The following is a 27,897-nucleotide window of genomic DNA, read 5'->3' on the forward strand; positions in this document are numbered from 1 at the left end:
AGCCGAGGGAAAGCTTGGATAAAGCTAAAAACTAGTTTATATATTATTAAAAAATCAAGATCAAATCGGTACAGATTTGTAGAATTTCAATTGCATGCGCAACAAAATAAATGCTTTGATGACCTTGATACAAGTTAATTTGGAAAAAGCTGAGTTGACAAACACTTGAAATTTAGTACAAATGCATGCAGTATATAAATAACTAGTAATTATTATTTCATAATATAGAATTTACCTTTGGCTTTTCGACTTATTCTTCGCTATAGGGCCTATTCCTGATACATTTGAGAACAAGAAATTTTTAATCAATCACAATTGGCCTGCTTTGATACATGGCATATATAAAATTCGTCAAAAATATTTAAACGGGTAATAAGGCCAGGGGAATTCCTGTTGTATGTTTAGCAAAATAGTAATAAAACTCAAGATGTCAAATTCAGGGGCCACGGAAGCGGGGGTGGCTGGGGGGGGGGGGGGCTGAAGCCGTGTACAAAAACGTAAAAATTACCATAGGATTATGATTTTTTTGCATGGTCAGCCCCCCACTTTTGGCTCAGCCCCCCCCCCCCCCCCCCCCCCCCCCCCACTTTGAAAACCGTTCCGCGGCCTCTGATATTATAAACAACGTAAATATACACTTTTTCTGTTAATATTATTTTTTTGTTGTCAAAATTGGTTGCCACAAAAATCCCTTTCTTTGAAATTTGATTTTCGAAGCAAGGACGCCGTAATGAATGAATTGTGTAATCCAGAATTCTCGTTAAGAATTCTTTGGTGGTAGTTCGAGAGAAATCCTCGACGAAAAGTGCACTTTGAAATTTATATTTTAACATTTATATTTTTTAGATAAATTGTGGAATGCAAAGGATCATAATGACTGCTGAAAATAGTGTGGCCAAGGCACTGCGATCTGTAGGTGAACGGATTCAAGCAGCCTCTATGCAAAGAACCTCGGTATGTTTGCCAGCATTACTTAGCAGCACGACCGGTACGGTACCACGGTACCGGTACTCTGTGCTATGCCATGCCACCGGCCGCCCGCGCCTCCGCGGAACTGACGCCCTGTCGATCGACTGTGGCCGTGGCCGGTTGCCGCTCTCAAACCGTATTCTCTACTAGTCTAAATTAATGTGTCAGTTCACTTCATGTTTGGGAACCCATGATAAGCACTGGCGTAAAGATGGGGGGGGGGGGGGGGGGCTCTTGTCCCCAAATATTTTTCACGACGAGAAAAAAAGAAAGAGAGAGAACTTAGCACATGAATTGAGAAACATGATGATACTATAGTATGAGTGAGCTGATACTTGATAGGCCTAATTATTATAAATTTCTGAAAATTATGAAATATGATGTAAGTCCCATATCTATCCTATCACAAATTTTTTTTTTATTAAAATTGTCCCACCATAAATTGTTCTCAAAAACATTGCGAACAATTTCTGGTGCACCACTAAGGATTTTTCCCCCCCTCTTCATTATTATCTAATCACTTTTAAAGACAATACGGTACCAGGGCCCCATTGGCATTGCATAAAAGTTACTATCAAATTATAGTAAATTTGCCATCTAAAGGTAACTGATGTGTTTCCAATGCTCATCGGTCAATCAGAATCAAGGATTTCAGGGAAGTGTCTACTAATTTTTAGTAACTTTTATGCAACCGGGGCCTCGATCTGGTTTTGTAAATGTCTAAAAGAAGATTTTTTTTGTTATTGCTGATAACATATCAAGTCTCTTCTAGAATCTTTATGATGAAAAATATTTGCAAGATGGTGCATATGCACAAACATCAGATGAAGTCTGATCAAAACTGGTAATGTGTTATGTTTTGTTTCTACTCAAATCATTTGGTAGAATTTTGAATGTGCAGTATGCTCCGTTTATTTGAAAAATTTTAGTTTGAATAACTGTTTTAGTAAGCAAAAGGTTGGTAAACAAGTCGCTTGTGAGTACAATGTAGCTCTCCATACTTGTATGTCTTGTAGAATAATTTCCATAAATCAACATTTCTCACAAAATTTGCAGTGATTTACTTATCAATATTATGGCTTCAATACTTCTTGATCACTGGATGTTTTCTTACTAAAACCAACACTGAGCAATTCAAACAATCATTAAATTTCCCATTTCTCAGACATTGATTGTCAAATGTGGCTGTAATATCTGTCCCCTCACTAAAAACAAAAAAACACCTACATTTTATTTTATGATTTGTCTTTTCTCCTTCCAGACAATACCCAGTGTGGAACCAAGACTAGTCGCAGTGAGTAAAACCAAACCAGTATCTATGATCCTTGAGGCTTATCAGACGGGACAGCGCAACTTTGGTGAAAACTATGTAAGGACTAACTTCCTTAAAAAAATACAAATAATTAATTAGAATTTGCTTTCTTGTCATTTTGGAAAAGTTGAAGACCAGTAAGTGAAAGAAAACACAAAGATTGAGAGCCATTTAGCCCCTTGTGAATTACTATTTTGTTTGAACAATATTGGTTCAGTTGATGTAAGATGTCATTTTGAATAAATAGTGGCAGGAATAATGGCAGGAATAATGGCCCCAATACAGATGTAACAGGAAGCAGTTTCAGCCTTTTTGTAGATGAATTCTATTTTATTTTCTTTGTATTCAGGTACAAGAGCTTGTTGACAAATCTCATGATGCCACAATCAGAGAACAGTGTACAGATATCAGGTGGCATTATATTGGTCATCTCCAGAGTAATAAGGTCAAGAAACTTCTCAGTGAGTATGAGATTTTCTATTCAATGAAGATGAAATCTTCGGATCAAGTTAGTTTGTATGAAAACAGAAAAATTGAATTATATTGAAAATTAATTGGGGAGTTATACAACATACAACATAACACATGTTAGTCACATTGCCAATGAGAGGATGCCCATATCATTAGTGATCTCAACATCCAAATTCCCATAACTTGCTTATTATTTGTTTAATTTTTCCCAAACTGTCACTGAATTGTTTAATTGATTTTTCTGTTTTCACTCAAGTTAACTTGTTCCCAGAGTTCATTCTCCTTTAAGATCCCAATGCATAAAAACTTACTATTTAAATTTAAATACAATTGATTGAAACATAATAACTGTTATAACATGCTACCTTGCTAGGTTTTTTTTTCTCTTCCTTTTTTTTCATATTTTGGTACAATGTTTTTAAAACCACAATTCAATTATTTATTTGTTTTCTATGTAGGTTCTCCTAATCTGTACATGGTGGAGACTGTTGATTCCAGGAAGTTAGCATCAGAGCTTGAGAAACATTGGAGCAAAGAGACAGACAGAGGAACTCTCAGGGTCTTTGTGCAAGTCAACACAAGCGGAGAAGCAAGTAGGAAATTTATAACAGTTTATTTTGTCCTTTTCTTCATGATTATTAAATGAATGGTATGTAATTCCAGAGCGATAGACTGAAATTCCTGGAAATATTTATGTAAATGTATGTATTTGGACATGCTGAAAACTCCAAACTCGGTTGTTGTAAGATCAGTCTTATGAATGATAAGTGAAATGAAAGGCAAAATAGGCCTATGTTTTTTATGACTCTTTAAGTCATTAAAAAAACTTGGTTGTACCTGTTTAATTCTGGCTCATTGGCCTGTATTCTCAAAAGAGGTTTCGATTGTACCATAGTAGTATAAAAACATGGACTATGCAGATTTGTGTACATATTCACGCTTATTTCATCGTTTACATTTAGGAAGTCCAATGTGATAATACCAGATACCTACGTAGTGCTTGGTTTTGTACATTTGAAATACTGTGCACTGTATCTCTATTAACTGTACAGTGTTCAGTTCTATATTGGTATCATGTGTTATCATGAAACATTTGAAATAATTGAAATTGACTATTTCATTTCCATTTCCAGATAAGAGTGGTGTGTCCCCTGAGGATTGTAGTGGAGTAGTAAGACATCTCTTTGATAACTGTTCTAGCTTAGAGTTTGCTGGTCTCATGACAATTGGATCATTTGATCACAGCCTTGACAATGGTCCTAATCCTGATTTTCAGGTATGTTTAATCAATCAGAAATACATTTTCAATCAAATCACCTTGAAAATAATAGTTTACCCTCGTCAAGTCCACTGATAGAAATATTTGATAATGACCAGGAAAAGACATTGTGTGAATTCAAATTTGGTGTTGGTGTTTTAAGCACAATTTTGATTGCTTGTTTAGCTAACATTGAATATGAGTTTACAAAATGATTCAAATAATTTTGCTGTTGTGTTCATATACAAAAATTGACCCAACACCAGCATCAAGAGGTCAACACCAAACTTAAAACCACCCACTGGCTTTAATTCAATTGTTGGAAATATGACCCGTCTTAAGTCTTATATATATCTCCCAGATGCATTAGGTTGTTCTTGGATAGCTTTGCCTTTTACCCTATAAGAGCCGGGTTATTTGGACCCATCTCACAGCGGAGGGGGGGGGGGGGCAGCGGATTCCGCCCCCCTGAGATCTTGGCCTTTGATCGCGCAAGCGCCGCAAAAATTTGCATGGTGGTAGTGTGCGATAAAATCTACATGGCTGTATGGTTAATTTTTGGAAATAATAAGATTTTTTATTTAATGAATTAGTTATGCTAATTTATGCATGAAATAAAACATTTGCTCTAATCAATCACACACTCTTTGTAGGATCCCAATCAAATGAATGTACTTCAAAAAAATAAGGTATCGCAAATTTTTTCTTATGTATTTTATTGTTTTTTAATTTCTTTGTTTTTCGACTTGTTTTTTATTGTTTATTCGATGGAAATTGTTGCAGACTTAATTCTGATCATAAACAAGACAAAATTAATTTAGTTTAATCAGTAAAAGTAGAAATAATGATACATTAATGAATTTTGGCTAAATACACAATTTGCATTGGATTTGTATATGAATTCACGTTTTTGAGCAGTTTTGGGTCCGACATGCACGTACTTAATGTTGCGTAATTTCGTAAAAGCGTACCCGGCATCGCAAATTTGGTCTCAAAAGTTGTGCGAGATTTGAAAGTAAAAAGTCAGCGAGCGGTGCGGTTGAAAAATTTCGCGAGGCAGATTTCTCACGAAAAATGTAGAGGGGGGCGGATTCCGCCCCCCCCCCCCCCCCATCGGGCCTTATAGGGTTAAGGCATTTTGATGGATCAGCTTCAAAAAGTTAGCACATGTATTTTATTGGAGTGACAATAATCTGATCATATTTTGTGATTACAGGGTCAAAGGTCATTTCTGTCAATCATGAAGATGGTTCCTTAAATAACTTTTCAAGATAAAATTTTTGAGTATGCATTTGGGGATCAGATTAGATTTTGAAAGTATTTGATAGTTTAGAAATATTACAGCTCTATCAATAGCGGAGGCATACATTTTGTCTTACTACATTTAGTAAAAGATGCATCTATCTTTACACCATGTATTTTGTATTGTTTTGTGACAGTGTCTGATCAGATGTAGAGAAGAGGTATGCAAGGAATGCAGTCTGGACATTGACAAGGTAGAGCTTAGTATGGGGATGTCACATGACTTTGAACATGCAGTGAGTATTCCTCTTTCAGTGATAAAAAGTTTTCATTGGATAGCAATTTGATGTGATGATAATGATAATAATCTGCTATTTTCTTGACGTGCAATTTTCAGTAATAGTCAGCACGTATGCAGCTAAATCAGGTTTTTAGGCCCAAAGTGCTTATAAATTGTTAATGGGTTCAATTCAAAATGTAATTTGGCATGAATAGAACTAAGAAAAAAAGAAAACTACAGGAAGCCTTTCAATCCTGATACTCCTATTTTGAATTGGCTTTATTTCAAACTTAAAACGTTTTAGAATTAAGAAAAATTGTCTCAATTCAAAATATTGAAAATACGTTATTTTTGGTCCCCCTTTCCCTTATGACAACTGTAGAATATCTATTTTTTAATTCCTGGCTTACAAAATATTTAAATGTGGACATTTATTTTTATTTATATATAGGCTATGATTTAGCTCCTTCAGGAACTCGACTGCATGATAATTACACAAGATTTTGAGAATTCATGTAGAGTAGGTGTGCTTCACAGATGTATCCAATTATGAAAGTGAGCAGCAAGTATAATCACCCAGTTCTAATTATTTTTTTGGGAATAATTCATTACGTTTACTCTCCATTTGTGTTACAGATATCTGTAGGTAGTACAAACGTCAGGGTCGGAAGTACTATATTTGGAGCTAGAGAGAAAGCCAAAAGTAAAAGTGAACCACCTGTGAAGAACAAGGATGAACCAGCTTAAAGCTGTTTGAATCAGTGAACTGAATTTAATAGTACTCCACCATGAATATATCACTTTGACCGATATAACTTGGTCTTCTATGAAGTCTGTGTTAGTTGATTTATTATATTCGCAATATAATTATAACAATGAATAAAAATCATGGCATTAGGATGATATGAAACATGTACTGCTTGTTCAAGGATTACTGACATTAAAGGGAATACTCACAAAGGTTGAGGTACATTGTCTTTGGAAAATTCTTGAATTATGTAAACTTATTAAAATGTATTCATTGTAAGGTTTCCGGGCAGTATTTCTAACCTAAAATGAAGATGGTTGATGAATTTCACAGAGGTTTGAACACTCAATAACCAGCAAATATCACTTAAAAGTGAACATGTCTCAGGCAACAATCTCAGGTGGTCTTGGGCTTAGGCAGTACAAGATTTTCATTTTGTATACCGGTATTCGGACAGCTATCTTGAAATTATCAAAGACATCTTGTAGCATATGTTGTGGAGATAAATTACACATTATATTTGTCTGCCTGTCAACTTAAGTGTGCTTGAATCCATGGGTCTTGGTGAAATAAAAAGATAAATTTTAATCCAAATTTGTTATGACTTTGTTCCCCATATTTTTTATTTCAACTGTAGATGTAAGAAGATTCTATAAATTGGGGGAAAAAACTTACATTAGATTCATGTTGACCATGTACTTGCCAGCATATTCGTAGAGAATAGATATACAAGTGCTCATGTACATTCAGGCAAATCCGCAAAATAATCAACCTTTTGTAGGTCCAATTCCCATTTTCTTCTAACTTCCCAGATTCTTCTTACTTGTAACCTTACTTCATGAACTACTCAAGCTATGATAATTTTAGAGTATTATTGAAATATCTCATAAGAACTGAGAAAACAGAGACAAATTATTTCAGGAGGGTCTAACATATACAGGGTTGCATGTCATTGCCCTTTCACAATTTGTAGATTTGATTTGGTCAGCATGGTATAAGTGTTTCCACTCTCAATTAGGTAACTGCATTGCCGTTACCTTAATTTTTGTTTTTTCATTAATTTGTTATTTCATTGTGTGAAGTAATCAAGATATTTAAATTTGAAAGTACTTAACCTACTCGCAGTCGTATCATCTTTCAGATACTATTTTTTTAATGGGGGATACTTTTTTTTTAGATCTTCAAACTGTTGATGAATATATATATAATTAGGGTTGTTATGTTGCATGACGAGTCTATCTTTTTTTCTTCTTAACCCCCACCCCCTTTCAGATCTCAGCCACAAAATGTCTGATCAACATTAAATATTCCTCAGATGTTAAGACACCTGTTAAGGTTGCTGCTATGTAGTTTTTTTTTTCTTTTTTTTTGCTTATGAAATCGTTTTTGTATAATTTCATCAGTTGATTATTGAAATAAGATGCATGTATTTATATTTTGTTATTATTCCCCCCAAAACTTGGTGTTTTGCCAAATATTTTGCAAAATTTGGTGAAAAGCACTGTACAAAACAAACAAACATATTAATTCTTTTGTTACTTATTGTTGTGTTAATTCCATATGTATTCACTTGTTTTTATGATTGATTGTGTTCCAGAATCTAATTTTGATCCATTTGAAATTAGGTAGTATGGTTCAAATGGCTTAGAATGTGAAATTAATAGTGTTATGTGCAATTTATGAAAATAAGTATTTCCAATTCATTCGTACAGAAGTTCCTGAAAAGTGCCTTTTTTAGCTTACAAGCAACTACTGAATCACTAGTGACCCTGTAATCTGGGAAACGAGAGATACAAACGTTTTTATAAATTATGTGGGTAGGTCCCAACTTGTTGAGAACAATATATAGCATTTATGAGGTGCTGTTTCCTATTCAATGGCGCACTATATATTTCCTCACCTTTATGCTCCAGCTGCTAAAGATGCTTGGTGCACTCAAGGAATTAATCCTACTGGGTACCCATTCACCTTACATGGGTGAGTGCAGCAGAGAGGGTAAATTTCTCGCTAAAGGAAAACATGCCATGGCTGGGATTCAACCCCATGTCCCTGTGAGAGTCTTCCCACTAGACCATGCACCCACCGATACACTGTAATTCCAATGGAATGCACTGTAGTCCAGAGAGAGTTCAACATTTGATCCCAAGTGGAGTTAGTAAGAACATTATTCATGGCAAAAGAAATCTTATAATCACTCATTTAGGCCAGTCTGTATGCTTATGAGCAAATTGGCAAGATTTATCCAGATCATCCTCCCCACAAAATCTCATGAATTGCGACTTTCTTTTGCAAGAAATTTAACCTCTAGCAAAATGCAATCTTATGGTACCATTGGAAAGAGTAAATTTTACACCTTTAGGCCTGAAAAGATGCTTCGTAATGATTTTCTTTCTCTGTTGTTTCTTTATGATTGTGCAAAAAAAAAGAAGAGAAAATTAAAAGTCATAATAATGTTTACATCATCACAGAAAGTCTACTTACAATACCATACTTGATATGCATTTACTTTTAATCAGGTGAAGATCAGTCGTTCACTGCCAAGGTACAGAACAAGATTTCTTGAATTGTTTGAAGAGCAACCTATCATCTGTTATATAGAATACTAGTATTTCATAAATTATCAAACAAAAATGGCTTAAATTGTGTCATAACACTTCTTTATAATTTTTTCAAATCGCATTCTCAAACATCCTATATGGAAATGATTATACATGCAACCTCAAGTATGAGAAAAATAGGCTTGCCTTAGGTATTGGGCATGACTCATTTATTACTTTTCCATGCATACAGATGGAATGGACGTTTTAGCACTGGACATATGGTTGTGTTTATGCAGCTTTTGTATATATTAAGCAAATGTATATATGGGTGCAGCTGTATAGGTGCAGTTGCCTTGGGACAGTTTTGTGTGTGAAATCATTTGATATAGCATAATTGTGTTTTTAGCCCTTACTTTTTTTAGGATTTGTCTTACAAAATTTGTTAAAGAGGCCTCAGCACCCTCTCTTCCAGTACACTTGGAGCTAAGCCCGACACACACTACATGATCTGTTGCAATCTTATTTTTTAAGAAATCATGAAATATGAACATTCTAACCAGACACTTAATGATCAAAGTTTCAAATTTTGTAATGAATACTAAAATCAGAATTACAGTCTACTTCGAGCTTCCCTGCAGGAATAAAATTGAAGCTGGGAAGAAGCAAAACAGAATTGTGATTTAATATTTCTAACATTATGCTGGACTTCAAGTAAACTTAATTTACTTCTTGGAACCTTCATATTTAATGCAAAATACAATTTTTAAAATTTGGTCGTACTTGGATCGTGCAGTGTGCGACAGGCTTTAGAGAGACTAACAGCCTGGTCTTTCTTGATGCACAAGAATGTTAATTAGTTCCATAGACATTTCACTAGTCTATATTAACGTGTGCATATTTATGGATGGATTGTCTCATAATAAATTACCAATATTTTCTTATTAAATGTAACTTTGTGCACAATGTTCTGATTTTTTTTAAATATCTGTTCAGATACCAAGTGGATGAGAGATTAAGTGAGATAAGAGAGGGGGAAGAGAAAGGCTACCAAAATATTTTGTTTGTTTAAATTCAAAGCAGAAAAGGAAGAGAGTTTAATTTCATTGCCCTTTTGCCCCCAAAGAGGAACTTCTTGATGAATTGCTAAATCTTTCAAACTCTTTTAAAATCAGCCCTGTATGCAACATTTATTGACATTTGAAAATACTGATCAACAAAGTCACCAAAATACATTCATGAGCACTATTTTTAGAGGAATGTAAGATTGAAAATTTTAGAAATTCCTGCTTCTCCATCGGCAAACAGATGTGGGTTGGACTCATATCGGGACAAGTTATTAATAAGAAACACATGCCTAAATTCTATGTAACATTTGCTCTCATCAATCAAAGTGTAAATAGTTTGTAATTGTGTATTAGTTTCTGTATTCAAATATATAGCGGCTCACCTTACTATTACATGGTGCAACTACTATAATCTGCTGATATACATGTAATATGAACTTGTGTGTTATTCATCTGCTCAAAGTCTTTTGTCAAGTACTGCACTTTGCACTCAAGACTGATTTGGTCAGCTTTCCTCAGAGGGATAAAAAAATTTTAAAAAAACTTTAGTATTCCCCTTGTCGTGCTCTCATACCTGATTGGCTTTGTACAGAGCTTTGTTACCATGGTTTCCGCACCATGATTGAACGAGCCTTTTATATCGACAGTTTCATAAAACGATCTTTGCAACATTATGCTAGACATTGTTAAGAGGCACCTGTAACTCTACTTCATGCCAAAAGAGTGTGCTGGTTTCATGGTATAACATGTATTTTTTTCATGGGCATATGTTAGTCCTGAAAAGGACCACCCAAACTCAACATTCCATACCACAAAATTATCTCACATAAATAATTTGTATAAATGAAAAATTGTTGAAAACATTAAAATTTTGGTGAATATTAATAATAAAAAGACTTGTAATAAACAGGCTTTACCAAAGATGGTCTAATGCAAAGATCCTTTCATGAAACTGCACCCACGCCATGAGATTCTTCATCCTCTTTTCTTTTAACACTTAAAACTGGCTTCCTTTTTTTTGTAAGTTGCTTTTAATAACAAAGTTTTATGCATCAGTTGTAGAATTCCCAAAAACATGTTAATTTCAGCTTCGATGCAATTATTCCTTTAATCATTTAATAAACTGGGAAAGGGATATTCTCAACACAAATAACAATTCAATTTGTAGTAATTACATTTATTAACCACAGCAATGGAAGTACCATATTACAATGAAATAATGATCTTTCATTATTGATTTGTACATGTTTATTTTCATACTAAATTTTCTAGATGGGCAACCATAATACAGCCATGTATATAGTAAATTATAAAATAAAATACTTCTGAGACCTGTTAAGCTGTTGACTACTGAATCCTCCAATTGTGACAGACATTGTACAGGGACCAACCAGTTTCTGTAGCCAACAGATCAAGCAAAGCCTTTGCAAGAAGTGACTCAAAATTGATCAGATTGAATACATAATGATCTAATTGAAGAACATACAAAAAGGAGCTTCTAGGACTTTGTCTGTATGAGGACCCTTGTAACACAGATTAGTGATTGATCATATGACTGATATGTACATTTACATTCATTATAATATGCAATGAAGCATACATATCAACTGTACAATCAATTACTGAACTTCGTGTTACAGGCCCCCGGGTATAAAATCAATAGGATTGTCCTGGATGGGATTAATCTAGTTGATCAATTACAATTCAGTCATCAACATCATACAATCACTTATAAAATTACTGTTTGAATTAACATCACTATTAATTGAAATAAAAAGATCAGATTTCTATTCATGTTTGCCTATGGAATATTTATGGATAATAATTTCCTGTCTTCATATATCAATCACTTTCAGTCTTTATCGATCTTGGGACAAATTAAGTTACAACATTTACAGAGTAAATATATCAGATTAAGTGAAGACAGAGCAAAACAATACTAATCGTCCGTTGATAGAAGCAAAGACGTGAAAGGTCAATGGGAGAAATATTCATATAGCGGCATTACCTTAAGAAGAGTAATACTCATACCATCAAATTCCTATTATCAATTAAATACTTGCTGACAACATAGATGTACTTTTAATTTTCTTCAGGAGCAGCATGTTGTCAATGATAAAGACAATCCATGAAATGATCATTTCAAACTGTACATATAGATGTTGTCTTGTACTTTTTTTTAATACTGGTCCATACGACACGATCTTCATTTCAAAAGTCAATTCAATTGACAAGCACTGCACTGCGTATGTGAATCATTTACAGATTTGTAGGCGATTAAAGTCAAATTTAATTGTAAACAAATATCAAGATGCAGACAAATTCTTCTCTCAGAATATTATATCAAATATAAGGGCAAAGTCTTTTTCATAAAAGAAATCAACATATTTACTTGAGCGGGTATACAATACACAAAGACGAGTAGACGCACCTATTATTATTTATATATCTTAGAATCTGTACAAAGTTTAGTCATTCTAGTTTTCTTTCTTTTCTTGGTCTTGACTCCCTGAATCCGAGGTTGAATCTGAGCTCCCTTCAGAGCTTGATGATCCTCCTGATGATTCACGCTCTGATGCCATCTATAAATAAATATATAAAGAGGGGGAATAAATCAATCGAGGAGTCTAGTCTACTTTGTTTTTTATTCATTAATTGCAATGATACTTAAACTATTATGTCTGCCTTAGTTGAATTTCTTAAAATGTAATAATTAGCTTCATGGAAGTAATTTTAATTTTAACAAGACATGCAAGCATGTATTATTTCTATATCTCTCTGTCAAAATTACCATCAAGACCAACATCGCCATCATCATTAACACCATTATAGTCCTCATCATCATTAACACCATTATAGTCCTCATCACCATTAACACCATTATAGTCCTCATCATCATTAACACCTTTATAGTCCTCATCATCATTAACACCATTATAGTCCTCATCATCATTAACACCATTAAAGTCCTCATCATTATTAACACCATTATAGTCCTCATCATCATTAACACCATTATTATAGTCCTCATCATCATTAACACCATTATAGTCCTCATCATCATTAACATCATTATAGTCCTCATCATCATTAACACCATTATTATAGTCCTCATCATTAACACCATTATAGTCCTCATCATCAACATCATTATAGTCCTTGCAATCATTAACACCATTATAGTCCTCATAGTCCTCATCATCATGAACACCATTATAGTCCTCATCATCATTAACACCATTATATTCCTCATCATTAAAACTATTATAGTCCTCACAATCATTAACACCATTATAGTCCTCGTCATTAACACCATTATAGTCCTCATCATCATTAACACCATTATAGTCCTCATCATCATGAACACCATTATAGTCCTCATCATCAACATCATTATAGTCCTCGCAATCATTAACACCATTAAAGTCCTCATCATCATTAACACCATTATAATCCTATTCATCATTAACACCATTATAGTCCTCATCATCATGAACACCATTATAGTCCTCATCATTAACACCATTATAGTCCTCATTATCATTAACACCATTTTAGTCCTTACAACCATAAACACCATTATAGTCCTCATCACCCCTACCATCACCACCACCCTGCCCACCGCCACCATCATCATCATCAGCTAAACTTACCGGTCCGGGTTCAAGTTGGATTTTCTTCCTGGGCCCCAAGGTAATCATCATTACATCATCAAGATCACCATCACCACCATCATCCCTACCAATCATCACCACTACCACTACCACCACCACCACCACCACCACCACCACCACCACTATCACCACTATCACCACCACTATCACCACCACCACCACCACCACCACCACCACTACCACTATCACCACCACCACCACCACCACCACCACCACCACCGTCATCACCATCACCACCACTATCACCACCCCACCACCACTATCACCACCCCACCACCACCATCACAACCAACATTACTACAAACATCACTACCTCCATCAACATCACCATCTTCCACTCACCTTCTTATAAGCCATCTCAAAGAGCTTGAGTGATGCTTGTTGTAAAGTAGATGAAGCTTCCCTGATGTCTTCGGGACTCTTGTTGTCCTTGTCGGCTAAGACTTCCTTGACATTGGCAATCTGTTCTTTGAGTTTGCTACATTCCTCTTCCGGTAACTGTTCCTTGAACTCCTCCATCTTGGTCTCAGTGTCATGGATGATGTTTTCAGCTGAGTTCACTATCTCAACACGCTCCTAAGATATTCCAACAACAGCAGATTGAACAAAGTTCAAGTTCATGTTTTGAAGTTTATCATTTTTTTATCATTATCCCAAACTATTTTGTCTTACTATTATAAATACTTTTGTTACAAATTCAACAAGGGTCACAAAGTTTCAAGCCTAGAAAAAACTAAGAAATAATGAAGCAAAAATTTCACTGCACCCACATGTGTCATCAGAGGTATCTACAGTGACTTCTAGAAACTATCACAGATGCAAATATGAATACAACTATTGACGTTCAAAACAAACATATTCAGACACTTTACAAATAACTCTGCAAAATCAATGAATAATATTCTGTTTAAAATTGAGGTCATCCTTGTTTCATTTTTCTTTGCTTCCTTGCTCTTATCTTTTCATCTCATCATGCTCAGAATATGATTCTCCACATACCTCTATCAGGTTGTTCGGTTGACGAAAAATTTGTTTATGTACCATCATTGCATGACAATATCTTAATTACAATATAAGTACAAGTAAATATTCATGCTCTTTACAATTGATGTCCTTTAAACCTGGAATTGATTAGCCAAATGGATACAGAAGAGTTGTGTTGGCTACAATAGATTATCATGTAGTATACTGGCATTCATGAGCGACAAAGAATATCTTTGTAAACAAACCTTCTTGATTTTGTCCTCTGCAGCAAATTTCTCTGCAGCTCTAACCATGTTCTCGATCTCGTCATTGCTAAGACCACCGGATGACTGGATTACAACTGAATAAAAAAGACAGGAAAACAACCTTATTAAAAATTGAAACAGAGATATAAAACCTAGGGTCATATAAGTTCATATCCCATCAGAAAGTACTTTGTAATTGAAAATGATTTGGCAAATTAAGTGAAATGTACCCCCACACTCACAGCAATCATCCTATAACCCTATCTCTACTTTGCCTGATTCTTTGCATCTTCCATCCTCAAACCAACCCTAAATTAAATATTCGTACCACTGATTATATAGCCATGGAATATAAATACCAAGTACAATTTAGAAAATACATGCCTATGGCCCATATTCTGAGGTCCATTTAACTTTGGCCATGGTCTAACTCTGTGCTAAAATTATTGAAAGAAGACAATGTCCAATTCTTTTTACATTGTCTATGTCTTAACCCTAAATCTCCCGGGGTATTTTTATTCTTGTCATTCCCGGGGGGGGGGGCCATTATGGCCCCCCCTTAAGATCTCGGCCGCCAATCGCGCGAGCGACGCAAAAATTTGCACGCTGGTAGTGTGCGATGTAATCTACAAGGCTGTATGGTAAAATTTTCCAAAATAATGAAATTTTATTTTATATGAATTAATTATGCTAATTTATGCATAAATCATACTTTTTGCTCTAATTCACTAAATAAAGCTCCTAGAATGCTACTTTTTGGTAAAAATATTCTTTGTAGCATTCTTAACAATCACAATTGAAAAAAACTTCGGTTTGGAAATAAATTTCTTATGTATTTTATTGTTTTATGAATTTCTTATGTATTTCCTTGTTTTTTTACTTTTTGTTTTTTATTGTTTTTTCAATGGAAATCGTTCCAGACTTAATTCTGATCATAAACAATGCAAAATTGATTAAGTTTAATCAGTAAAAGTTGAAATAATGATACATTTATGAATTTTGGCTAAATACACAATTTGCATTGGATTTGTACATGAAATCACGTTTATGAGCAATTTTGGGTCCGACATGCACTTACGTAATGTTGCGTAATGTCGTAACCGCGTACCCGGGCGTCACAAATTTGGTCTCAAAATTTGCGCGAGACTTGAAAGCAAAAAGTCAGTGAGCGGCAAGGTCAAAAAATTTAACGCAGCAGATATATCGCGAAAATTGTCGAGGGGGGGGCCATTATGGCCCCCCCCCCGGGAGAATTAGGGTTAAAGAGAAATTCCAGTATTTGCAGTAAACACTGATTTCATGAGAAAGTCTGTAAAACAAGGCTTAATTGTCAGTATATCATCGAGGATCTAGATCTGGTACAGTTACATAAACTGAACTTTGTGAAATCTTGAAATCTACGCTGAAAAATGTTCACACTGAAGATCACCAACACAGATAGGCACACGTGGGACAGTGTATTATTATTGCTAAAATAAAGACCCGACGGAAGTGACCGAATCCGCGCTTATTTTGCTTATTTCTCAGCAATCACACAATTTCTTCCAGAATCCTTTGGCACATATTTTTTATTCATACAAACAGACACTTAGGTGGTCATTATATTAGATTCTGTAAAAAGTCATTTTTAGATCGTTACCAAAACTGGAATTTATCTTTAAGTTTATTCCCGAGGCTTCATGGTGATAAAAAAAACATTATTCCCAAACTGTTTTAAAAGATATTAGTCTCAATGAGGTGATATATTAATCTAGCACTGTTAAAGGTTTGTGTTACAGACCAAAATTCAAATCAAACCAGGATAAGGGCCTATATTTATTCGATCTTTTATTCAATCCAGGATGTAACTTACTCTGTTGTTCCTTTCCAGTTCCCTTATCCCTTGCAGATACATTCACAATACCATTAGCATCAATATCAAAGGTCACTTCAATCTGGGGTACTCCACGAGGGGCAGGAGGGATACCGACCTGTACAAAGCAAAGAATATCATATTTTTGTTTTATCAAATGTTGCTAGTGCTTACAGATAACTTGAAACGAAAAGCTGCCTTTAATTTTTGTTTTTTTAATTTTGAGATACAAGGTTTCATCCAGCCCAAATACGATATGTATCAAATAACAAATGGATACTGCTCTTTCCATATGATGGGTGTAAGACCTCTAAAAAAATAATATCTCATGATAGTGACACAAGCAACCATGCCTTTTCTTTATCTGTTTGTCAAACACAAGTGTCTCATGAAATTCTCAGAGCCATATTCCTGACCACTTCATGAAATCCCAGGACATGTTTGCTCCAGCCAATCAAAATTCAGTAGCTTTTGAAGAGTAGTTTTAATTCACATTCAAAGGTAATAACAATTCTCATCTCTTTATTGTCATAAAGTTTGACCTCTAAGGTTGAAAGCAATTCTACTTACCAATTGAAACTGTCCCAGAGTTTTATTATCTAGTGCCATCTCTCTTTCTCCCTGACAAACTTTGATCTCTACCTGAGTCTGGCCATCAGCAGCTGTTGAGAATACCTACAACAGAAAAGAGAATACATCTCATAATAATAATAATAATAATAAATGACATTTGTATAGCACACATATCCATCTCATTAAATGTTCAAGGCACTCACATATTACCCCAGCTAAGCTGGTTTACCAATTCTAGTGCTCACAGCTTTTAGCTTTTTTGGGAATTACTTCCTGCCAGAAATCCATTTACTACCTCACCTGTTGGTGGGTTGTTTGTAGCTGGTGCCCCTAAACCTGAACAATATTTGATATGACTACTTAAATATTCAATGTGAAGCATCAATACCAAATGTAACCATGTGCTATATCAATCATGCTCAGACAAGTATTTCTCCACATACCCTTTGGGGTAATGCGGTTGACGAAAAATTTGTACATGTACCATCATTGCATGATTGCTGAATGAGAAAGATCTTCAAAGAGGGATTGATCCCGTTGACACTGGTCTAAATTAAATTGACCCCCCGTCCCTCCCCCATTTGCTTTGAACTTATATAAAGTATGCCATTGAACAAGCAAATAGATAATCGGTGCCTCATAAATGCTACATATTTTTATTATCGACTTGACCTCACTTACACTAGGCTGATTTTAAGTTCAATCAAGCATGATTTCCATCAAATGGGCAACATCAAATAGGGTGAAGATGCCGACAAAATAGTGTGAAAAAAGGCACGTCCATATAATAACCAAACTGTCTATGTCCACCTCTTCTCCATTCCTACTTTGCATCAATAACTGCTCAAGCCATGAGAGCATTACAATTTTTCATTGAACTAGAAAGCAGAGAGAAGTCATCTCAGAATGGTCTCACATATTAGGGGTCAGGTTTACATACTTTTCATTTTTCTTCACTTTTCATTATTGGAAAACTTATGGTGCCTTTATCCAGAGAGTGCTTTAAGAAATATAGAACATTTCCAGCTTCAAAGTCAACACATTCTCAAATGATCCTGCTATCCATACCTGAGCTTTCTTGGTTGGGATGGTTGTATTCCTGTTGATGAGTTTGGTGAAGACTCCACCCAATGTCTCAATACCAAGGGATAGTGGAGTGACATCCAGGAGGAGGACATCAGTGACATCACCAGCAAGGACACCACCTTGGATAGCAGCACCTACAGCAACCGCTTCATCAGGATTCACTGATTTACTTGGTTGACGACCAAACAAATCCTGCACTAGCTGTTGAACCTGTTATAGAAAAATGCAAAAAAGAGAGGATATTTTACCTACGAGGGCAACAATAATTGCATCCAGGATTTTGGATATTCGGGTATCTAACTATGTCCAACTATAAAAATGTGACATGGTGATGTATCATCCAAAATGAACAATTTCTTCCAGAATCCCTTGGCATATATTTATTTTAATTGTAGAGACACTTTGGTGGTCATATTATTAGATTTCGTACGAACTCATTTTAAAATCGTTACCGAAACTGGCATTTATCTATGGCCATCCGCTTTACTTTTACCAACAATGTGAAATAAGCGGCTTCCGAACAGCAATGTGCAATATTATGTATATGTAGTAGAAGTAGAAGTTGTAGTAGGCATCATTTACCTTGCTTATGAATAGTGATAATTGTACATTTATATTGCGCAATTTCTATATTATATACTCAAATGCGCATTACAATAATAATATTATTTCTTTTCTACCTATCGGGATTGCAGAGCTGATTATACACTCAATACAATTGATTATTATGTGAACTCAAATATACAAATAAAGCTGATTATCAATCAACATGCTTTAGGTTACATAGCCAGGATTTATACATACCTTGGGCATCCTCGACATTCCACCAACTAGAAGAACCTCCTTGATATCTGATTTGTTGATCTCAGCATCTTGAATGGCTTTTTTACATGGTTCTACAGTCCTCTTGATCAAATGCTCTGTCAGAGATTCAAACTTTGCTCTGGAGAGTTTCAGGTTCATGTGTTTAGGCCCTGATTGATCCATCGTCAGGTATGGTAAGTTGATATCAGTCTAAAAACATAATGATGAAATAGGATTTAGATACAGCTCAACATTTTATAAAATTAATGCCAAAATCAACAAAAAATGTTACAAGACATTCAATTTCAGTTTATCTTTAAAGGGGAAGTTCACCCTGAAGAAAACTTTGTTGTAAAAATAGCAGAAAAAATAGTAAAAAATATTGGTGAAGATTTGATGAAAATCCGTTAAAGAGTAAGAAAGTTATTAGAGTTCAAAGTTTTTGATTTGTGACGTCATAGACGAGCAGCTGCCCCATGTGTTATGCAATATAAAATGCATGAATTTCAAATTTTGCATGGTTCCTGATGACTTATTTTTGTTTTTTATTCAAGATCGGGTGTGGAATGATTTGTCTATTGATATACAAAAAGTAAAGTGAAAACCATTTTCTATTTTCTGAGAAAATGACATTTCATTGATTTTTTACCATTCGCTATGAAGGAATGCTGCTCGCATATGACGTCACAAATCAAATACTTGGAATTCTAATAACTTTTTAACTATTTGATGAATTTTTCTCAAACCTTCGGCAATATTTTTTATCATTTTTTCTGCTATTTTTACAATAAACTTTTTGTCAGGGTGGACTTCCCCTTTAAAGACATGCTTTGAAAATATAATATGGAGGGATGCTGAATAAATATTTCCCCCCTATGAAGTGTCTCAAGATTTTCAGAAATCAAATTAGTGCCTGAAACTGGTACTGCTGCATTAAAACACACAAAATATGAACATTTTGAATACACCTATCATCTCTTCAAGTTATGTTTATTGCATTTCATGTAGGGTTATCTGCCCTTTTATCTCTGTCCACTATCTATTAATAACTACACAATAGAATATTTCTTTAAAAAGTTACCTGAAGAGAGCTAGAGAGTTCAATCTTGGCCTTCTCAGCTGCTTCCCTTACTCTCTGTAATGCCATGTTGTCTTTGGTCACATCAATGCCAGACTAAATAGAAAACATAAAGGAGATGATTATTTATACATACTGAAATGAAATTCTGAAAATGAGAATCATTTGATCAACATTATTTTTTTAATGGAACACAATGTCAATAGCACAACTGATTGAACTGTCTTCAGTAAGAAAGACAATTTTATATATTCACAATGAATGCTCTTATCAGTCAACAAGAATGAATCATCCAAATTTCATTTAGGCAAGAAACTGAGTATAATTACATAAGTGGACTATGCTTTTAAAATAGTGTATGTCAACAATCAGCAACAGTCTTGAATGCTAACTAAAACAATGTAAATTACAAACTTTAAGGTGGGGGGATTTCTACATTCTACGGGACAAGATGAGAATATCTAAATTACTACAAATTCTTGCATTTTTAAATTTACTTTATATTATACTCACATCTTTCTTGAATTCTTTAACAAGGAAGTTAACAAGCGCATTGTCAAAGTCCTCTCCACCCAGGAATGTATCTCCATTGGTTGATTTCACTTCAAATACTCCTTTTTGGATCTCAAGCACAGACACATCAAAGGTTCCACCACCAAGATCATATACAACAATGCTGTAATATAAAGAGATTGACTTCACAGTTACATCTTACCGATTCCCTGAACATTTTGCATACGAATTGCATTTGATATCTACAGCTTATGAGGGGCAATGGGGAAAAACAAAATGGCTTCCATGATGGCAAATGATTCTTATTACTGGCTGCTACAGATGAAACAATGAAAATAATCAATATTCGGTTTACTTTATAATAACTTTGGACACAATAGGAATCATTCATTTGTAACATGAAAACCAAGAGACTTTGAATTACTTTGGGTTACACATACTGGTGTCATATGATCCACTATGCCTCTAATTTTTAGATGGCTCTATAAGGCTGCAAGTTATTTTCTCTTGCCACAACAGTACATAAAAAAGAACTGTCTTTCAAAACAAGTCTGAAAATCAGCCAATACCGGTAATGCACTTTTAAATAGAAAATAAATGTACAAATAAGTTACCCAGATGGTATTATAAGCTGGCTTGTGACAGGGTATTTCAAGTTGAATAACCATCCAATGGTCATTTGGTATTGATTGATGTCTAATCCACTACTTACATGCTATCTCCTGATTTGTCCATACCATAGGCAAGAGCTGCAGCAGTAGGTTCGTTAATAACTCTCAAAACATTCAATCCAGAAATCTGACCAGCATCTTTAGTCGCCTAAAATGATAAAGTTAACATAATATCATGTACACTTCTTCAAAATCACTGATCACTCTGTACTCAGCGCACAGAAATGCTGGAGCATAGAAAGCCAAGTCACATCTTTCGGATTGTGGCGTGAAACGTTATTCCAAGATGTACATAACACATCATTGTGTCAATAGGCATCACTGCGACATTACCGGACATAAAACAGCCTCTGTTAGTGCTAACGTTTCTGTGCAGCCGGTACTTATCAATTATGGTCACCAAACAGAGGGAAAACATTTAAAAAATAACTGAGAAAGATCTCTCATGGCTTTCAGAACAACCTCTAGTCAAGATATACCAAGCATTACTGGAATAAACATTGCAATGACTATACATGGTTGCTTTAGCAGTGTTTTATGAAGCCATTAAAAAGTAATGAATGACTTGTGACCTTTGATTCTCATAAATGTCTTAAAAATTAATATCTGTATATTAAAATTCCCATTGTTAACAAGCATCTTAGTGGAAAGTTTAACACTTTTTGAAGACTACTTTAGGAATTGGGACATGTATCTACCATTTAGCACGAGAAAGGTTCACCAGTTGAGCATATCTAGTTTAAGTTATGCATACCTTTCAAACAGCTTCTTAAACCCAGCCCCCGTACTTACCTGTCTTTGTGAATCATTGAAATAAGCTGGAACTGTGACAACTGCATTCTTAGCTGGTGTTCCCAGGTAGTTCTCTGCTGTTTCCTTCATCTTAGTAAGAACAAATGCACCAACTTGACTAGGAGAGTAGACCTTGTCATTGGCTTTCACCCATGCATCTCCATTTGAAGCTTTGACTATTTCATACGATACTGTTCCACTGTATGGAGAGAGAGAGAGAGAAACAGATAGAGAGATAGGAGAGAGAGAAAGAGGATGCTTATTTTGTGAATTACAAGCACAATACCATTAGAACACTTTTCCAAATTATATAATCAAATCAGCTTTTTAAATGTCAATTATTCTACCCATTGTCTATACCTTGAATTGAATAAAACTTCATTGACTTGACATGAACATTTTGTACCTTGTAACAAGTCATAAAAGAATTACAATTCTCCATCTCCAATCCAAAAGATAAAGTGTATTTTCCTCCTGTTACAAAGAACCACACATATTGTTCTCCAACAAAGTTGATCACTTCTCCAGGACATACATGTATGTCATGATAATGATTTGTTATATAAGCACACAAAACAGGAGACATACAAGAGTTAGAGACCTCTTATGACTTTCTTCAATTCAGCTAGTATGGTATGTACAATGTGTCTGGATTTCCAACAGCTAATAGTCATCAGCTCCTTTCATCATTTTTTCATCTGATTGAAAATAAGATACCAGTCCAGCCCCGTCCCCCTAAAAAAACATGAGCTGCATACCCCCCCCAAAAAATAAATAATAATGACACTGGAAATTTCATCAATTACATGTATCAAACTTCCAGTGCTATACTTTGTCTCTTGGGCCTATTTGTTCAAATCAACTAGCAGTTAAAATGAATTCAGCCTTCCTTCTGTGATTTCTTTTCAACTTTTACATCACCTGGAAGTGGCAATCATTCTCTTTTCCTTCATAATGTAGCATCAACAAAGACTAGTTCAACTTGCAACTGCCTTTTCTCTCAACTTACATGTCCTTCTGTGTTTCAGGATCATCAAATCTTCTTCCAATCAGACGTTTTGTGGCATATAGAGTGTTCTGTGCATTTGTGACAGCCTGTCTCTTGGCAGGCATACCAACAAGTCTCTCATCATCCTTTGTGAAAGCCACCACCGAGGGCGTCGTTCTTGCTCCTTCTGCATTCTCCAGTACCTTTGGAGTTTTCCCTTCCATGATTGCAACGCAGGAGTTTGTCGTTCCAAGATCTATACCGATGACCGCTCCTCTGACAGTTTCTGAAGCGTAACATCTTGAAGGATGTCTCTGATGATGCCTGGCATCCGAGTTTAATACGCTGCATGAGCTCTGAAAAGATACAATTGATAAATCATAACTACAAGTGTTGGAGTTCATAATTAATCAACCACTCCACTTCACTACCGCTACACTACGCTCCACCTACCCGAACTTCGAGACTGTGAACTCGTTCGGATACTCCAAGAGGCAAAGGTGGGATAAACAGGTTATTTAATGTAAAAATTATAGAAAAAAAATATGAGAAAGAAAAATAGCTCAATTTCTTACTCTACACCCGTATTTCACTCCGTGTCCATCCTCCGGTTATCCTCAAAATTGGTGATTTTGGGTCAGTATCTAATTCCCCACACGTATTATTCACGGCCTACTATTCCAAACATCGCATGCGATCGGTCGCAGGTCAAACAGCATGAACAATGATATTATATTGGATGGCTCACAAAATACCAGAAATATTTTCCCAAACTCTTAGAATATTTCTGATATTTTCCGAGCCATCCAATATAATATAAATATTTATGCTGTTTGACCTGCGACCGATCACATGCGATGTTTTGAAATCGGCCGTGAATAATACGTGTGAGGAATTAGATACTGGCCCATAATCACCAATTTCGAGGATAACTGGAGGATGGACATGGAGTGAAATAAGGGTGTAGAGTAAGAAATTAAGCTATATTTCTTTCTTGTTATAATTTTTTTCTATAATTTTTAAAATAAATAACTTTTTTATCCCACCTTTGCCTCTCGGAGTATCCGAACGAGTTCAGTCTCGAAGTTCGGGTAGGTGGAGCGTAGTGTAGCAGTAGTGAAGTAGAGTGGAGCCTGCACGAACTTCGAGGTACAGCTACATGAATCAATTATAATAGGTCTAACATGAAATCTAACATGAAATCCCCGGGGCACAAGAGGGACTATGTATGTCTTGGACTTGGCAAAAGTTAGCTCATTGATTAACAACAGCTTTTTGCTCACGACAACTTTGCCCATCATGCCCATTGCTGATTGCATAATTTGCAGATTTCTTTGCCAGGCAATAATTGTTACTTCATTTCAAAGTTTGTCGTCATTTTTCAATCATTTTTTTCTTTCCCCTGATTTAATGATCACACCTTATCTTGTAATTTGTATTGTCTTTCCGTTAATGCCCACAATCATTATATTGATTATTATGACAAATTATGAACGTCAAGATTGACTTGACCTGAATTTTTCAGGGACTTTTAGTTTTAACAAGTGGAATGCCTCTGGCCGTCTCACCTGCATCACGCGATTCAATATAGCAGCAGTGCTGATTTTGAAAACTACTATAACTCGCACAAGATGTTCAGTGATACTTGGTTACTCTTATTTCCACGTTTTATAAACTAGACCAATACACTTATAGAGATATGATGGCAATTCAACAAATACCCCCAATATGGCCAAAGTTCTTTGACCTTACATGACCTTTGACCTTGATCATGTGACCTGAAACTCGCACAGGATGTTCAGTGATACTTGATTACTATTATGTCCAAGTTTTATGAACTAGACCAACACACTTTCAAATTTATGGCTGTAATTCAACAAATACCCCAATTCGGCCAAAGTTCATTGACCCTAAATGACCTTTGACCTTGGTCATGTGACGTGAAACTCATGCAGGATGTTCAGTGATACTTGATTAACCTTATGTATAAGTTTCATGAACTAGGTCCATATATTTTCTAAGTTATGATGACATTTCAAAAACTTAACCTTAGGTTAAGATTTTGATGTTGATTCCCCCAACATGTTCTAAGTTCATTGACCCTAAATGACCTTTGACCTTGGTCATGTGACATGAAACTCAGGCAGGATGTTCAGTAATACTTGATTAACCTTATGGCCAAGTTTCATATACTTTCTAAGTTATGCTGTCATTTCAAAAACTTAACCTCAGGTTAAGATTTGGTGTTGACGCCGCCGCCGCCGCCGTCGGAAAAGCGGCGCCTATAGTCTCACTCTGCTATGCAGGTGAGACAAAAACTGTTTTTTGATGCAAACTCTTTACTTTAAATTATAAGTTAACTTTTAGTTTAGTTTTAACGTTAGACGTCTACAGACTACACATTTTATACAGACCACAGTCAAACATGAACTACAACAACAACATTATGGCCAACATTAAGTTAACTTCAGCTCTACATTCTAAGTTAATAAATAAGATACTAAACTGAACATAAATCTAGTCAAGTCTAGTGCAGCATTGTCAATCAATGTCATTGGAAACATTTTCAAATTTCATCTTGAGCTGACTTACCGATCTTAAAATGCTGGAAAAATGTCTCTGTTGTGATATCTGCTTCACACAACCTGATGTGCCTCGAAGACAATTAGTTGCTATTCTCGCTGCCGTCAACATATTTAAATTTGTCACCTTTTTCAGGTTAGAGAGAGGAGATATTTTAGCACAGATATTATCAGTGCGGTGTCCAACCAATGATGACGATCGTCTCTACACAAAGTCAATGCACGTGTTTCGCAATTGCAATGCATTCAATTGAATTGAATGGGCATTTAACCGGAGCGTCACACATGCACACCGCATGCATGATGTAATGGAGGCCAAAAGTTACTAACACGCATGCGCAACTGATTTGTCTACCACCGCTGCGCTGAGCTTCAAGATGCGGGACCAAGGAATATTCTGGGCCTCGTACGAGCAGCCCCTGGTACGAGCTCTCAACGATTGATCGCGGGACCCCGGGGGGGCCACTTCCATTGACGAGTGGATACCATGCGCGACCAGGGGGTCTTGAAAAGCACCCTAAACACGTATTTTCCATATTCTGAAAATGCACCCCTTAACAAGTATTAGCGTGTGAAACCCTACCCTTAACAAGTATTGGAAACAAATACTATTGGCAAGTATTCCCAGAACTGAGCCCCTAAACAAGTACAGCGATGTATTTTCCATATTCTGAAAATGCACCCCTTAACAAGTATTGGAAACAAAAAGATAGGGGCCTACTCTTAGCAAGTATTCCCTGAAATGAACCCCTAGACAAGTACAGAGATATTTTATTGTTATGTCACACGTCCGTCGGTCGTCGGTTTTACCTTTAGACACCATTATTTTGGTTTAGTACGGCCCCACCTTCCACACCTCGCGCAAATTGGACTCTAAACACGTAGTGTTGGGGCAAAAAGGACATCCTTTATAAAACATTTTGATTTTGTTTTATCATCCCCGCATATTTGACCCTAAACACGTATATTTTTCCGAGCGAAATAGATACCCTTTTTTCAATATTTTTGTGTTTTTGACACCCTTATCACGTTACGTACGTAACGTGCCCTATCTTGAAAAAGACATCCTTTTTACGTGTTTTTTTGGTCGCGCATGGTATCCACTCGTCAATGTAAGTGGCCCCCCCGGGCGCGGGACCGAAGATCATGGCAACAATCTATGCAATAAATCGTGGCAATGTCGGTTTACCCAATGAGCAATCACAAAGTCTAGTGGCCCTAGCTGGGCTGGCCATGATTTATTTTCCTTATTCTATGATGGAGGTACGCCTATATGCTTTCAGAAACATGAAAATATTCTGAAACTCAGTTTGTGTGAAAGAGTTGGGCAAAATTTTGTATCAATACGATTCGGTAAAATAATTTATGTTTATATATGGTATTTTTTCAACAGTTTTCCTTTAAGTTAGATATATGCTCAATTTTAGTTAAATTGTGCCAAAATACACCATGAACATGAATTATTTTACTTAATAACCAATATTGAATGACACAAGGCTGCCCAAATTTCTCACACGTTTCAATTTTTTCTACTGACTTGCATCCAAATCGCGGAATGCAAAAAGTTCTTAATGGGGGGGGGGGGGGGGTAATGTGCATTAAAACATGTATATTAATAGTCAGTTTTTATAGCGCATATTCAATATGTCTCTATGCGCTATTACTACTTTACTTACATTATAGTGACCATTGTTAAATGTCTTGTATTGTATAAAGAATTTTTTATTCTTAACTGAAGGTTCCTCTTATTCTCTTTCAAATTTCCACCCCTTGCTTTCCCTTTTCTTTTGTCTTCTCTATTTCTTTCCCTTTTCTCATCCTTTCCTCTCCTCTTTCCTCCTAACCTTTCACTCCCCTATTCTTCATTGGTGACACTTTGTAGTAATTATGTTATGGCCTTTGGTATTTACTTATGATACATTTCTTTTTTATCTGTATGAATCTGTATTGTATTTAATATTTTATGTTTGCTTTATATTTTGTTATGTTTCTATTTGTACAGGTAAACATTCACTCATTCAGTCTTTGACTGCTTGTGATTGTATTTTGATAGTTTTTATTGCAATAAAATCCAATATATTATTATTATTATTATTTAAAAATGCCATATTATAGGCCTTTATTAAATCTTCAAATTTACTCAAATATTTTGGGTTAATTTGAAGATTCAA

The 27,897-nt window shown here is 35.4% G+C and overlaps 2 protein-coding genes across 2 annotated transcripts; one reads left to right on the forward strand and one right to left on the reverse strand.

Moving 5' to 3' along the window:
- Window positions 1-699: 699 nt before the first annotated feature.
- LOC129273320 (pyridoxal phosphate homeostasis protein-like) lies at window positions 700-9,771 on the forward strand. The gene is made up of 7 exons (XM_054910340.2): window positions 700-954; window positions 2,231-2,338; window positions 2,631-2,742; window positions 3,211-3,345; window positions 3,886-4,028; window positions 5,450-5,548; window positions 6,169-9,771. Exons 1-7 carry the CDS (start codon window positions 859-861, stop codon window positions 6,277-6,279), a joined length of 804 nt encoding a protein of 267 aa, XP_054766315.2. The 5' UTR covers window positions 700-858; the 3' UTR covers window positions 6,280-9,771.
- A 1,269-nt stretch (window positions 9,772-11,040) lies between these two features.
- LOC129273321 (stress-70 protein, mitochondrial-like) lies at window positions 11,041-26,173 on the reverse strand. The gene is made up of 13 exons (XM_054910341.2): window positions 25,737-26,173; window positions 23,166-23,500; window positions 22,157-22,355; window positions 21,406-21,512; window positions 20,694-20,856; window positions 20,184-20,276; window positions 19,103-19,312; window positions 18,281-18,508; window positions 17,210-17,314; window positions 16,640-16,757; window positions 14,788-14,882; window positions 13,901-14,134; window positions 11,041-12,466 (listed from the first exon to the last, which is right to left on the reverse strand). The coding sequence occupies exons 1-13, from the start codon at window positions 25,836-25,838 to the stop codon at window positions 12,362-12,364; spliced, it is 2,094 nt and encodes a 697-aa protein (XP_054766316.2). The 5' UTR covers window positions 25,839-26,173; the 3' UTR covers window positions 11,041-12,361.
- Between the last annotated feature and the right edge of the window lie 1,724 nt (window positions 26,174-27,897).

The sequence above is a fragment of the Lytechinus pictus genome, chromosome 12 (genome assembly GCF_037042905.1).
Source record: "Lytechinus pictus isolate F3 Inbred chromosome 12, Lp3.0, whole genome shotgun sequence".
Taxonomy (NCBI): domain Eukaryota; kingdom Metazoa; phylum Echinodermata; class Echinoidea; order Temnopleuroida; family Toxopneustidae; genus Lytechinus; species Lytechinus pictus.

Excerpts from the sequence above, each read along its gene's own strand:
- LOC129273320 (XM_054910340.2), top strand. The coding sequence starts at position 859 with ATGCAAAGGATCATAATGACTGCTGAAAATAGTGTGGCCAAGGCACTG. Across the intron at positions 2,743-3,210 it reads TAAGGTCAAGAAACTTCTCA|GTTCTCCTAATCTGTACATG; the intron begins GTGAGTATGAGA and ends TTTTCTATGTAG. Across the intron at positions 4,029-5,449 it reads GTCCTAATCCTGATTTTCAG|TGTCTGATCAGATGTAGAGA; the intron begins GTATGTTTAATC and ends GTTTTGTGACAG.
- LOC129273321 (XM_054910341.2), bottom strand. The coding sequence starts at position 25,838 with ATGTTGACGGCAGCGAGAATAGCAACTAATTGTCTTCGAGGCACATCA. Across the intron at positions 21,513-22,156 it reads TCAATGATTCACAAAGACAG|GCGACTAAAGATGCTGGTCA; the intron begins GTAAGTACGGGG and ends TTATCATTTTAG. Across the intron at positions 14,883-16,639 it reads AACTGGAAAGGAACAACAGA|TTGTAATCCAGTCATCCGGT; the intron begins GTAAGTTACATC and ends TTTTTTATTCAG.